Source organism: Mustela lutreola, chromosome 3 (assembly GCF_030435805.1).
Source record: "Mustela lutreola isolate mMusLut2 chromosome 3, mMusLut2.pri, whole genome shotgun sequence".
In the NCBI taxonomy this organism is placed as follows: domain Eukaryota; kingdom Metazoa; phylum Chordata; class Mammalia; order Carnivora; family Mustelidae; genus Mustela; species Mustela lutreola.
The window spans coordinates 199,089,580-199,103,949 of NC_081292.1; the positions used below are offsets into that span (position 1 = coordinate 199,089,580).

The following is a 14,370-nucleotide window of genomic DNA, read 5'->3' on the forward strand; positions in this document are numbered from 1 at the left end:
TAGACTGGGGTTGGGATACAGCCCTTCGAAGGGGTGCCTTGTGATCGCGACTATCGGGGAAACAAAGCGGCAGCGCCTCAGAGCATGAATCATGCTTAAATGACAAAGCAGCCAAAAGCCTTCTGGCTGTCAATGAACGCAGTAACCGCCGTCCATTTGCCAATCAGGCTGGGCCTGTTTTATTTCTCTTTTATCCGAAGTAATATCATCTGTTAACGCTAATATCTCTTGGTTGCGTATCTCATATTGGAATCCTACAATAATTTAAATCACAGTCAATGACTATTTCACCGCACTGTCTGAGGGGCACTTCTGGAGTGAGGCTCATGCAGATACAGCATAAGGACTGATGCCCAATACTTCTAAAATCCAGAAGTTCCTTAAGAAGCAAACAGTTAATTGTTAACCACAGAGATTCTTTCTCTTCTTGGAGTTTAAAAAGTGATGTGAGAGTTGCACCATCCTACAAATTCTACCAATCTCACAGTACCACATGCTCAGCTGAAAAATCTCTCCTTGTATACCTCCATTTAGAATTTTACGTATGATTTCACTTAATAATATAATTTCTTGTCTTTATTAATTATTCTTAGTTTTGTTTCTTTCTATGGAGATCACTAATCAGGGAAAATAACTTAATGGTATTTCAATCTCTATAGCTATAGACATTATATCATTTACTCTCACCCCCTTAAACAAACCCCCAAACTAATACTCCCACTATGAAGGCGGACTCATATCTGTGGACGTTAACAGTCTCACAGCACAAGGGTGCCTTAAAGGCACTGACTTAACATTCTTCACATTTTTATTTCATGTTACATGCTCATTAAAAAAGTGGGAAAATATAGAAAGCAGGATAAAATAAAACCAACTTCAAAATGAAACAAGGCAAAGTATCTCTTCGTTTCATACCCCAAAGAGAGTCAAGCACTCAGAACACTGTGGCATTTCTCTCTAATCTGAGCGGGGAAGGGAGTCGTCTATGCAGAAGCCATCCTGGTTGTTGAACACAAGGAAGACAAACGGAAGCCGGAAAGGACCGACGTGGCACAAGGAGTCCCAGCGATGCTGGCCCACGTCCAGCCCAAGGTCCAGGACTCAGGGAGACTGCTCCCGGCCTCCGGATGCGCTCTTGTGTGAGAAGGGCCCGAGCTTCCTGGTGTGGGCCCCGAGGCTCTTTCCCACCCACCATCTCCAGGCTCGCTACTGCCACTCCTGCAGGGCACCTGCCCTAGTCCGCTGGCTTTCCGGGGGGGGGGGGGGCACAAATGAAATATTAAGTTTCATGTTCTTACTCTTTATTTAAGAAAGCAGACTTTCCTAATTTCTAGGATACAGATTAATAGCGGTATACATATTTGACTTATAAACGAGTTTTCTGGTTTGAGAGGGATGTGTTCATAACTCATTTATTAATGGCATGAGACCCAGGGAACGTACCCCTCCCAGAGTGCACTGTGGTCTTTCTGCTTCGGGCTCCTCGTGTTCCTCCCGCAGGGAATCCTCCCCCCCTTCTCAGTCTGCCGATTCCTAGCCTCCTTCGAGTGCCAGTCCAATGTCACCTCTGCAATGGAGTCTTTTCCTGCCGGCCATCAACCCCCACCCCCAACGTGTGCTCCCTTTCCTGGTTTTCACCATACTGTGTTACACACATTTCTGTCTACTCCCACTAGACCTTGGACGTTTTTTGGAAGGACACCGTCTTTTATCTTTCAGCATTTCTAGCAATGCTTCTTCAAGTGTGGTCCTCAGACCATGTACACTGGCCCCCGCTGTCCTCATACACGCAGGTTCCTGGGCGCCCCCTGCACCCACAGAATCAGAGCCTCTGGGAATGGCGTCCAGGTGCTCCCTGTGCATTCCAAGGTCTGAGAAGCATGAGCTCACGACATGTTCCTCTCCCTCCTCCTGGAGGGGCGGACGGAAAAGGGAGGAGAGAAGGCAGAAGGAGGGCATGGCCAGATGGGAGAGCGGAAGGAGGGTTGATCTGGTGGCCACGGTGGCCATGCAGAATCAGGGTCCTTTTGCCTCACTTCTCTCTCCATCAAGCAACGAACAGTAGAACCGTGTGATGAGACATTCGCACCCCAAAGCTGGGATCTGCTGCATGCTGAACAGAAAAGTTGGAGAAAGAGAATTTCGTCCCATTGTCTTGGTACAGAGAGAATAAAATTGACTAAATACTCACCTGGAAGAAAAGAGAATCAACCTAGATGGGTCAGGCTAGAGATTTTCTAGAATACTCTGAACAATGCATACCTTGCACACAAAATCTTCATAAAACTCCTTGACAGTAGTACCCCTTTTTGTAATGGAGTGGAAGTGAAGAAACTCAACCATCTTCAGAGCTAGAATATGTGACAATGAGATTTAAACCCTCTTCTAACTCCACGCACCATGCCTCCTAATTATGTGGTTAATAAACCTTGGAAGATGTGACTTTTGTGCGAATATGGCTACAGTCACCGGAAGAACAGTGTAACTGACATAAGGAATTCTGTTCTACGGACAGGCACAGTCTGTTACGGGATTTCTTGCTGTCCTAGCTGACAAATTGCCCAAAATGACTCCTTCGTCTCACCCCAAGAGGGTGCAGAGGGACTCCCTCTGTATCAGTGTCACCAACGGAAATAAGTCCTAAGATCCATTCTGAAGTTGTGACCTAGGATATCCCGGTTTGGAAACTATAACGTATTTTATATTTATACTAATATATGGGAACAAATTTGTCTTATTTTCCCAGTGAAAATGGATCAAACCATAAATTAAAACACACACACACACATACAGAAAACACATACTCTCCATCTGGGATTGTACAGATAAGAACAATTTGCTTCATTCCTTTTATTATCTCTATTCTATCAGGAAAACTAACCCTATTCAGGAGCCTGCTGCTAAGCCGGTGGGATGGGTAGCCTTCATTTGCTGAAAAAGATTCAGAGATCTTTTCAGATTTCAAGCTGAAATCACAATCAGCTTCTTGTCCTCCAGCTCTTGTGGGTCTGCGGTGAAAGGAAAGCTGACCTCCAGCGCCAAGTGTATGACGGACGTAACGTATGGAGGTAATCACACCTGGAGCTCGGCGAGGCTATTAATACAAGGTGCTATTTATGTTGGTTTCCTGGGGACTCTACCCAACCGAAAAGGCCAGTTCTGTACTTTTTGTGTTTATCAACCTGCTCTTCCTTCACGTCGACTCATTCTCTGAGTCCTTGCGGCGGCCCGAGGGAACCATCTAATGCACACAAAAACCTTGGGGAGGAGAGAAAATAGGAAAAGAGAAGCTTTCACCTCCAAAGAGAGAGCTACGCCTATTTAGAATGACACATATTCACGAACGAGGCAAGATTTGAAATACAGTGTACCGCGGGGACTCGCCGTAGTCCCAAAGTCGCAGGGACCTTGAGTTTCTCCGTGGTTTATGGTATTTACCCTTTTCACAATTCAGAATGGATCCCGGAGCTTATTTCTGTTTATTGGACTGGTGCAGAGTGAGGAAAAGGAGTCATTTTGGGCAATCTGTCAGCGAGGACAGCGACAGAAACCATACACAGGGCTCTCCTGAGGCATAAATATATTTATTAGCCTCCTCTGTCATTGCCTCTTGATTTCCTCTGCAGGTGAAGTTCATCTCCATACTGTGAGTTCCTTAAATATGCTGGCAGAGTCTCGAATGTCGGGTGTGGGGAGAAGGTACAGGTTTGTTTGATTTCCGTCGTCTAGCTCTTTGTACAAGTCACAAGCAGGTGGGCACTTGGAATAGCCATTTAATGAGAAGGAAAGAGGTTAGTCGGAAAGTCTTTGTTAGTGTGGCTTTTGATCAACGGGAGGATTATATTTATTTCCAAAGCAGAAGGACAGGGAGACCTTTTATAAAATTTCACTCTAAAACTATAAAAAGGACAAAGCAAACTCCTGATATTGACTTCATTACACATTTAATCTAAGGAGCTGGCAAAATCTAGCTATCACTGAACATGCTGCTGAACATGCTGCAGGGAACCAGAGTCTATACGGCATCACTTAGCAACGCCAAGTGGCTGCAAAGGTTCTCCACATCAGCTCTCCCACAGCTAATCCCATTACGAGCAAACCCCATCAAAGGGCCTAGAGAAAAGCATCACTCCGTTCATGGACGACACACGCCTCCAGAACTCATGATATACATGGCGCATGAGGAATGAGCACCATCTCAGCCATGGTTTTAAAATGGAGGGGGCGCCTGGGTGGCTCAGCTGGTTGGGTGACTGCCTTCCCCTTGGGTCATGATCCCGGAGTCCCGGGATCGAGTCCCGTGTTGGGCTCCCAGCTCCTTGGGGAGTCTGCTTCTCCCTCTGACCTTCTCCCCTCTCACGCTCTCTCTCTCTAAAAACTAAAATCTTAAAAAAAAAATCGAGTCTCTGCTCATTATCTGGGGTTAAATCAATGTTTCCATGTGACTGAATTTGAAAACCAAGTTTGCTTGTTGTCATGGCATCTACTCTGATTCTAGAAACCGCTTCAACTAATCCATATTTTCCTTGTACTCAGCTACCGAGGTGCACCCAGCACCACAGTGTGCATGATTCAGCTAACTAGATGGTCACCCAGTTTTTTTGCTCCACCATGACTGCACCATAAGTGACAGAGAGACCTGTCTTCCTTCAGCTTAAGTAGCTCAAGGGCCGTCACAGCTGCCGATGTCACCAGCGTGATGGCAGCTGGACACAGGCCACGTGAGCCCAGAAGCAACAAGGACTACTGCCGCCTGGCCGAAGCCAAAAAGAAATAGCGATCCTCTAAACAGACACTCTGTGAAAAAACTCTTTTCTGTATTTTTCTTTACATACCTCATCCTAGCCCTAGCCCCTGTGATATTTGGTTTTACTGTAGAATGAGAAAAAGACAGGTAGAGACGGACTGGCTAATGAGAGTGCCTGCCTGGTGTTAGCAACAACCTCTGGGTCTTCATTTTTCCCTTTTCTCCTCAGAACCGAGTTGAATTCTGCCATGTCAAATAGCAAAACCCGCCAAGCCCTCACATTTGCTACACTTCCACATAATTGTTTGTCTGGTCTTGAGGAGACAAAAATGTAATGTAATATAGCCAGAAAGTTTAGGTTTAAAATTTCCTACAGCACCGATCAGAGGACAGTATGGTTATGTTTTGGAGGGTATGGAACTGACTGGAAAGGACAGGTCCTCTCCTGCGTTTCCGGCCGTGGGTTAGGAGGGCCGCTGGGGGAGGGGCAGACAGGACTCAGAAGTGCTGCCAAGTGAGGGATCCCCATCCCCCCTCAAGGAGCTATAGCAGGATACGCAAAAGGACGGTTGGACCCTCTCACTCTCTTACTCCTCTCACTGTCCTCCGGCCAAGCTTTCTCAGGGTTACTGTTGTCCTGGGACAGACAGTGGTTTGTGATGGGCGGTGGGGGGAGGGCTGTCCTGTGCATTCTAGCACATGCTGGGCTATGCCTGGCTTCTACCTACTAGGTGCCAGCCGTTGTGACAACCAAAAATATTTCCAGACATGGCAACTGTGTCCTGGGGGTGGACAGTGCGCTAGCTCCAGACGTGGCACTCCCTTTGGAGGGCTCTCCGCGAGGGGCTTTCAGCCACAGACACACAAAAGAATCACTTGGAATTCTTAAAAAAACCCACCACCTATCCCTGAGCTCTCCTCAGACCAGGAGCGTCCGCCTTTCTGGCGGTGCTACCTCAGCAAAGCTGTAGGGCTTTTAATTTAGTGGACCACATGGCCTTGAGTATGGAGAGAAGTAAATATTAATTTACAAGCACCGTCTTTCAGTCAATGGTACATTATTCACAAAGACAGCACATTAAAAAACTCCAAGAGCACAGGAAAACCGGTCTTCTAGCATTAAATGGAAAGCCATGTATTCACCAAAAATCAGCTAAAAGTTTGGGGAATGTTGGGGGGTTGCGGGACGGGGTGAGAACCAACCCAGGAGGAAAGAATCCTGCTGTGTGATAAACCTGCTAGGAAAGAAAGATGGTCTCACTTGGACTTGAACGGAAGTTGTTCCGAGCCTTGTATGCTCCGAGATTTGTACCTGAGTTGGGCACCCGAGGAGCAGCCGACCGGGACTGTGGGACACAGGGCTGCCTCGTGTGCTCTGAAAGGCCCTGCTGGCAATTTCCCCTTCGGGAGGGCTTCTCAGAAAAAGGACACAATGTTTAAAATGTCACAGGGAGGCTCTCTGGTGGGTGTGGGGTCACCCTGCTAACTACTGGTGGTCCGGGCGTGGTTTTGCTTGGCTACCTCCGAAGCTTCCAGGACAGGTGAGAGGCCCACGTCGGAGTGGGATTTGAGGAATGCTGGGAGAAGGCAGGCTTTTCTGCAGCCTCAAATTCTCCCGTGCAGGGTTATGCTTTTGGCTGATGGAGAGGGTCTCAACACTGTTAACATCTGAATTAAGTAGGACACTTGGGAAGGAGGACCCACGGCCATCAGCAGGATGAGGTTATCAGTGATACAGGAATGAGTGTCCGTCATTAATGAGGAAAAAAGGACAGTGCTATGGGGCTCCAGTGCAAGCTTATCTTGTAGTAGTGAGTGGGGAGCACCTGTCTTTGCTCTGGGGGACAAAACTCCAAGGTGCAAGGGAAGAGGAAAGCAAGGCTGGCGGGGGGAGGGGGGAGGGGGGAGGGGGAGGAGGGGCGGCAGGGGAGAGGGGAGGTGGGGCAGGACAGGGCCTGGAACTCCTGACCTACTCCGAATTCCACTGAAGTAAGACCTGGCGGCGCTTCAGGAAAAAATAAACATGAGGTATAAGGACACAGGCTGGGACTGATTTCCCTCTCCTACATGAACGCAAAGCAGCCGAAAAATATGGTCTCCCCCAGCCTCCATTCTCTGTGACCCGTTACCCCATCCCCAGCACAAGCTCCACCCTCTGGCTCATTACCATCTTGCATTTCCTTTAGGAGTGCGTTTAATTAGATGTTAAATTGACAATGGCACCTAGCAATTTTTACAGCTCCATTTTGGAATCCTTCCTCCCCCGGCATATGGCAGAGCGATCAAGTCCCATTCTCCTTCCTTAATGTTGTTTGAATTTAATGTTTATTATTCATTTTAAGCCTGCACCATCAGCTTGGACACACACACACACACACACACACACACACACACACTTGTCATGAGAAGCTAGACTAGTTTGCACACAAAGCAATTAAATCTGGCAGCTAGGACTCCAAAGGATGAATATTTTCCAGTTGTGGTAGGGGGCCAATCATATAGAAAGGAAACCAGCTGTTTCATGTTAGTTCCTGATGTGACTTTTCACACAGACACTCATGCTGCAAAATTTATTTTCTGCTAAGACGGCGTGAGAGCATCGTGTCATCTCTGCTGTCCTCTCGGATCCCCAGTTCTTTATGGGCAAATGAGATTGATCCATGAATGGTCATTTAGTCTTTCGTAACTGTGTCCTGGTCGCAGGCCAGCTCTGAGCCACCTCATGGTTTTCCTCAGGAACTGGATTGAACAAAGCATTCTCCACTGCCAGACGGGGTCAGAAAAGCACTGGGTTCATTATACCCAGATATGCACTCACTGGGGGGCTGGGCGTGTGCAAGCAAGTGCTTTCTCCCCGCCTCCCCAAATCTTCCTTCCGTGCATCCCCGCCGGCTTGTGGAGAACTGGATCGGGCAGGATCTACCTCCTGAAGCCTGGTAGCCTGCTGGATGTTTAGAATGTCTTACCTGAGAGTTTCTGTTTATTTCCAAGCTACACACAAAGCCTGTTGAAGGGTCTGGTGAGGGCACCGGCTGGCCTGAAGCTAGGAGAGCGGGGTCAGGAGGGCAGTGAGGCCTGTGCACCAGGTAAACGTGTCTCAGGACCATCACTTGTTTGGGAAATCTCCAGAGGACTTGTCCCACCTGGTCCACATCTGGATATGCCTTACAACGTAACCCCGAGGCTCTGATTCTATTCAGTGAGTGGCGCTGCATTCGCAATTTTCTCCAATGCCTGGAGTCCGCCATGTCACCCCCAAGAGGAAAGCTTCATTTCTGAAAATGTGTAAGCTGCCTTCCTCCATTCTGTGCCCAGTTATTTTTTTAGGAGCTGCCTGATCCCTAAAATTCATCGGTTTCTCCCCCTCAGAAGACGAGAGGAAGACTTTATCCAAGTACATCAATCACCATGCTGGCGAGGCTGCAGGCTTGTTTGGAACAGAGAGGTAACGTTTTCTCGTTTGGCAGAAATGCCTGCTAATGGCTGATGAGAAAGAATGCCTTTTGTTTTCTTTTCAAGTTGACACGAATGCCCTTACTTGGGGATCATTTTTAGTAAAGGTTAGATTGGAAAACACATAAAAAATGGTTAATCTATACTTATTCTTCTTCTGTACGGAGGAAAGGTGCCATTCGTTACGGGGTGACTTTTAAACAGCGGTCCTGCTTGGCAGAGCTCACTCAGAGGCGATCCTACCCTCAGTTTAAAACACAGTGTGACACACAAGCAGAGAAAAGACACACAACCTGACTTCCCTGGCCCACACTTTCAGCTCTTGAGGAGTGAAACGCTCAAAGAGTCTGTTATAAATCTCCAGATGTCTCGTGACCCATGTGGTGTTCATTTTACTAAGGAAATTAAAAAAAAAAAAAAAAAAAAAAAAAAAAGGACTCCGAGCAGCTGGAGGAGAGAGGTAACTTGAGGTCAGTGCTACACTTTGTCAATTAGTGTGTGAGTCACTCGGAGGGAAGGTATCATACAGAGGCCCCAGAGGAAGAGTTGACTCTAAAATGCACACAGAGGGGTCTCCTCTGAGCAGTTGACTAGTCCCTCCAGAGACTAGGAACCTGCGACCCCCACGAGCCAAATCGGGTCCACTGCTTCTCTGCATTTATCTGGCTTTCGTGCCCGAACAGTAGAGCTGAGTAGTTGCAACAGAGACACGACTGACTCTAAAACTCAAAATATTTACTAGCTGGCATTTTATAGATAAAGGTTGCTGATTCTGGCTCTGGAGAACAGGCCTGGAAGTTGAGTGTGCATATATATGTGTGTGTGTTTGTGTGTGTGTGTGTGTGTGTATGATTTAAAAATCAGCAATACTGGGGCGCCTGAGTGGCTCAGTGGGTTGAAGCCTCTGCCTTCGGCGGAGGTCATGATCTCAGGCCCTGGGATCGAGGCCCACATCGGACTCTCTGCTCAGCAGGGAGGCTGCTTCCTCCTCTCTCTCTGCCTGCCTCTCTGCCTGTTTGTGATCTCTCTCTCTCTGTCAAATAAATAAATAAAATCTTTTTAAAAATAAATAATAAAATAAAAATCAGCAATACTACTAACACCTTTCATTTCCATAGCATCTTTATCTTCTCTAAGTACTTTCAAACATATGCCTGCAGTTTACTTTGAACAATTAGTTTAGCATCTGATCAGGCAGAGAAGAGCTCCGCTAAGGTGAAGATGACATGACCGGGTGGAGGGGAGAGGGTCCGTCCCTGAATGATCAGTGATGGAGACAGTTTCCTTTCAAGTCTCTGATAGCTTATGTACACTGGGATCTTATATATAGCAGATGGTTGAAAATTCAAGACTTCTAGATTGTGTCAAGTGTAATCCTTGGTTTTACACAACTCTCTAGTCTGCTGAAAAGCACATCGGTGTCAAAGAAAGGACTTGGAAAGAAAGCTATGAAAAACATGGGATCAAATTCTAGAATCATGGAGAGCCAATGAGATACAGAGAACACATGTGAGCCTGGGCACTGTGGATATGTTCTTCTTGTCTTTATATATTTTTCTCTTTAGCACCCCGACTTTCCTTCAGGAAACTACAGCTCTTTAACTCTCAGTCTGTGGGATACAGGTGGGGCTCGCCCAACCACTAACTCTGTGGTGGGTACATGGTCCTGGCCTGGCTACTAGAGAGACTGTCCCTCTTACCACAGTGACCGATTTAGGGACAGATACGTGACCCAGCCCCGCCAATGCAAATTAGCCCTTGGACTTTTGCTGGAACTGTTGGAGACAAAGCTCTCTCTCAGATCACAGGGACTAAGGATTATGTAAGCTGGGAGCTGCTAGGGCGCCATCTTTGCTACCACATGGAGAGATCATACCTAAGAATCAAGCCAAGAATAAGCAGAGCCAAGAGATTGCAGGAGACGCTGAGAGAGGAAAGGAGCGAGAGACGGAGAAAAGGAGAAGGGGAGGGAGAGAGAAACTGAATTCTCAGAACACAATTTAGGCTTAGAACCAAATTTGCCCAAAGGAATGTTCTGGGTTTTTCATGTACATCAGCCAGTAAACTATCCTTTGTTGTGAACTAGTGTGACTTGGGTTTCTGTCACATGAAGCTGGAAGAGTCCTGATGGATACACTGAGAACTTTTTCTATGGATAATAACCTTCACCAGTAGTGACTTCATTTCAGTTGTGCATGTAAGCACATATACACAGCTCAAAGAAATGTCTCCCATCAACATCAGTTGCAGAGCAGGGCAGGGCAGGACCCAAACCATACCAGTGAACCATTCCTAAATTCCAGTCCAAGGATGGGATTCCATCACTAAGCTTGCCTAAGATGTTTCTGAGTTTTGTTAAGGGAGTCTTATTTTACAACAATAAGGCTGGAAAATATTTTTGTCTCAGTAGCATTCATCATATCAGCCTTCCAGGGATTGGTCAAATTTATCATTTGTTGAGGTTGTGTTCTACATCATTCATATACTTTGGGGCCAACTTCAAACTCCAGTGAATTATGTGTATCAGGTTTCTTCTTATTCAAACATTTTCCCTTCTTTTTTTATTCCCAAGATAGAGGCCTCTGCCTGCAGGACTTTAAAAAATTTGCCAAGGAGTTGTTCTGTGATGTTTATGTATTAAATAAACAACATTTCCCATCAGATGCTTTTACCTGTAGGAACAGCTCAAGTGCCGTAAGTTTATAGTTTCTAAGTTGAATTACTCACCAGTTGTGTAATTCAGCAAAGGCAGCTTTGATCTTCTTCACCGAACTATCCACTTCCTCCTTGATCATGACACGATATCTCGTTAGAGACACAGTGCAGCGCTGCAAATCCTTCACCGATTTCTCAATGTTTGGGCCTAAAAGTAATGTCATGGAAACAATGTTAAATTGAACACTTAATCTTTTTACATCTGAGCTAAACAACGACAACAACAAAAGCAGCGATCTCCCCTACCCCTAATAAAAAGAGAGAGATTTATCTTTTGTTTCTCAATGGGGGAAAAAAATAAGTTCCGTCTAGAAGAGGTTTGTGTGTTTATAACCCAGAGTTGTAAAAATCCACAGTGGGTGACTGGTGTGGCCCCTGGGACTGCTGGGATTTGACCAGGGGCTCTGTGGGTGGGCCAGTTGGGGCACCCACGCCTCCTTTGTGCTTTGGAAAGAGGCTGTGGTCATGATGTTCTATTGCAAACTCCAGTTTCATAGAATCTGATATGTCTGAAGACTGTTTGTGTGCTGCTGGCTCTCACCATTCTGCGTGGTTAAAAGCCAGCAGGGCTTTTGGATGAAGAAAAGGCCATGGAGCTTGGGAGAGGTACAAATGAGCTTGAGAGAGGAGGGAGCTCTGGTGCCAGGTATGCTGGCTCCCGCCCCAGCGGTCCTGAGCCAGCCCTGTAATTAGAGCAGCAGCACTTAGAGCTGCTCGAAGGCTGCCAGTCTCGCCTGATTTCCTGAAACCGTCACCAAGGTACACAGATAGGGCAAAGCAAGTGGGCCAATTGTACTGATCCCAACAAGAACTCTCCCTCAAGAGAAGTAAGAAAGTCTATCAAACCAAAGCCAAGGAAATCAGATACAACCGAGGCTGAATGTGAAAAATATCATGGATTTCATCCTCTGGGAACCAAAAAGGAAGCGATTTAGCCCCTTTCGTGTTTAATACCAGTTCAGTGTAAAGTACGACAAAGCTCAAAAATTAGTAAAAACATAGTGTGTCAAATATAAAATCCTCTTTTGGGGTTACAGTGTCTCTGCAAGTTCTAGCACAGAACTGAGGTTCTGTGAGGAAGGTCACATCTGAAGAAGACGGGTCAGCCTCTAGAATCATCTTCATTCAGGGTAAGGGAAGAACTTGCGGGCCAGGGAATCAGTCGGCATTCCCTCTGCTAAAACGGCTCCCGCGTTACCGTTCGCTTCATGAAACACGAGGGTAGAAAGCACTCGAGGTGCCAGTTTGTCCATGTCTACGAAGAGCGGAATGGCCACAGGGGCAGAGAAAGGAGAGGTGATTCCTCGTGAACATTCGAGACCTTTGGTTCACATGGGAGGTATCACATCTACTTTTCAATCTATGTGGGTCACCGAGAGAAATGCAATTACATGTGCATCTCTTTTCACTAAGCAGCATCCTTTTGGAATGTTCTAGCATTCTGGCACTTCTCCGGGGTGCAAAATGTGTTGAATCATTTGTGCAAAAGAAATCACTTTACCTCTTTTCTTTGCCAGCTCATCTGGCTTTATTTCAAGATGAGCTGCGGGGGTATTGGACTTAACAGGAGATGTTTTTGCCTTAGGCTTGCTTGGGTTACAAGGCTGCTCAGCTGACCACTGTAGGCCATCTGACCTCTCTGGTGTTCCATGTATAGGTTTGGGGTTCCCATCTAAGGATAGTTTCTGTTGCAGTGGTCTGTTGCCTTCTGTAAGAAAACACCAAATAATGACTGTGAAGTGATACACTGAGAACACTGATGAGAAAGTGATGGGGAAATGCCAAGAGTTTTGTTTTTGTTTTCATGTTGGCAATAATGCCCTTCATTGCAAACAGTGAAGAAACTGCTTTAATAGAATCTCTAGAAGATTTGAGGATATCCTAGAAATAGAGCCTTGCACTGGGAGTTGGAAGACCTGGGTGGGCGTTTTGGCTCTGGTAGTCACTTACACGGTGGCCCTGGGCCAGCCACCTCACATTTCAGCCCTGGTTTCCTCACTCATGATGAAGGTTATTAGGAGACGAAGAGGGTTTTGGGTTTTTTCTCTCCTCATTCAGTAAAGGTATAAGCATCTTTAAGTATGGTTTCATATTGAGGCTATAAAAATGCAGCCTTCCTATCTCCAAGTGCTACATTAATGTCTTGTGGTATTTTATTCTGAATTAATGAAGGCAGAAGAGTGATTGGAGATAGGGCAAGAATGAAGTCACAACAGGTACCATAATCATTTCACTTAATTTATTATGGAGGGATTAAATCGGGAAACATAATATCTCTACTATATTTAAAATCTAGGGAGTCAAATTCTCTCTAGAGCTTTAATAGATGTGGCAATAAATTAGCAGCACATTGCTCTCAGCATCTTTTAAAGGTAGGTTTCTATTTAGTTATTGCTGGAGTGAATTAAATGGCACCTTAGTGGCCGGAAAAGGAAATGTATCACCCTTAACATCTTACTCACAACTAGAGAGAGCTTTGGATGTTAAAAAAAGGAAGCCGGTGTGCTACTGAAGGCCAGGTTCTTGGAGAAAGTTGAGTGTAGTAGAGAGAGGGCAGGTGGGGATCCAGGATCCCATGTTCTGAGCCTGTGTCCTGGGCGAGCCTGTAGGAATGACTTCACGTTTCTGGCTGCCTGTGGCTCACACTCAAACAGAGCACAGCACTGTCTCTATGAACCCCAGCCCCTTTGCGCCCTGCCTCCCTTCTCTCTACTCCCAGGGTACCTCATAAAAATTTACTGCATTATATTCAAACACAAGACTTATGTGTCTGCCCCTCACCCCTGCCTTGAGAAGGCTAGAACTCCCTTGAAGTCTGATTCATTTCTGAAGCACTGGTACTTGGGTCTGGCTCGATAGCTATCTGTGAACTTGTGACTGAATTGAAGTACTCATAAAATGATTTCATAGGAAAATGAAGAGCCTTTCTTAACATTTGCCACAAATATTATGGAGACTATACTTGGAAGGTGCAAAGGACTATCGCCTGTGTCCTAGTCAGTCTGATTTTAGACATTTACGAGAAGTGTAAATTTGACTTTCGTTGAATCCATCATTCATAACTTATACATCAAGAAAGCACAGGGGTGGCTGGGTGGCTGTCTGTTGAGTGTCTGACTCCTGATTTCGGCTCAGGTCATAATCTCAGGGTCATGAGACTGAGCCCTGCATTAGGCTTCAGACTGAGCAGGGAATATGCTTGAATTCTCCCTCTCCCTCTGCCCCTTCCCGCCATGCTCCTTCTCTCTAAAATAAATAAACAAATAAATCTTAAAAAAAAAAAAAAAGAAAAGAAAAGAAGAAAGAAAACACAGCATACAGTTTATGGGCTGAATGATGAGTACTCTCTAAAGGGAAATTACAATACACAGTGAAATGTTCAACAAAGGTAGTGAACAAATTAAGTACTGAAAACAGCATTTCCTCCAGTGGTGAAACAGATTTAAATCGTAGGA

At 45.9% G+C, this 14,370-nt stretch overlaps 1 protein-coding gene across 5 annotated transcripts in view; it reads right to left on the minus strand.

Annotated features, from left to right (window-relative positions):
* Window positions 1-14,370, minus strand: part of SPATS2L (spermatogenesis associated serine rich 2 like) — a 167,039-nt gene that overhangs the window by 25,520 nt on the left and 127,149 nt on the right. For 4 of the 5 annotated variants that reach the window (XM_059168478.1, XM_059168481.1, XM_059168480.1 and 1 more), the window contains 2 exons: window positions 12,417-12,623; window positions 10,928-11,063 (listed from right to left, as the gene is read on the minus strand). In XM_059168478.1, coding sequence (XP_059024461.1) covers window positions 10,928-11,063; window positions 12,417-12,623 — 343 coding nt within the window. The remainder of the gene's footprint in view (window positions 1-10,927; window positions 11,064-12,416; window positions 12,624-14,370) is intronic. The other variant, XM_059168477.1, reaches the window with a different exon arrangement.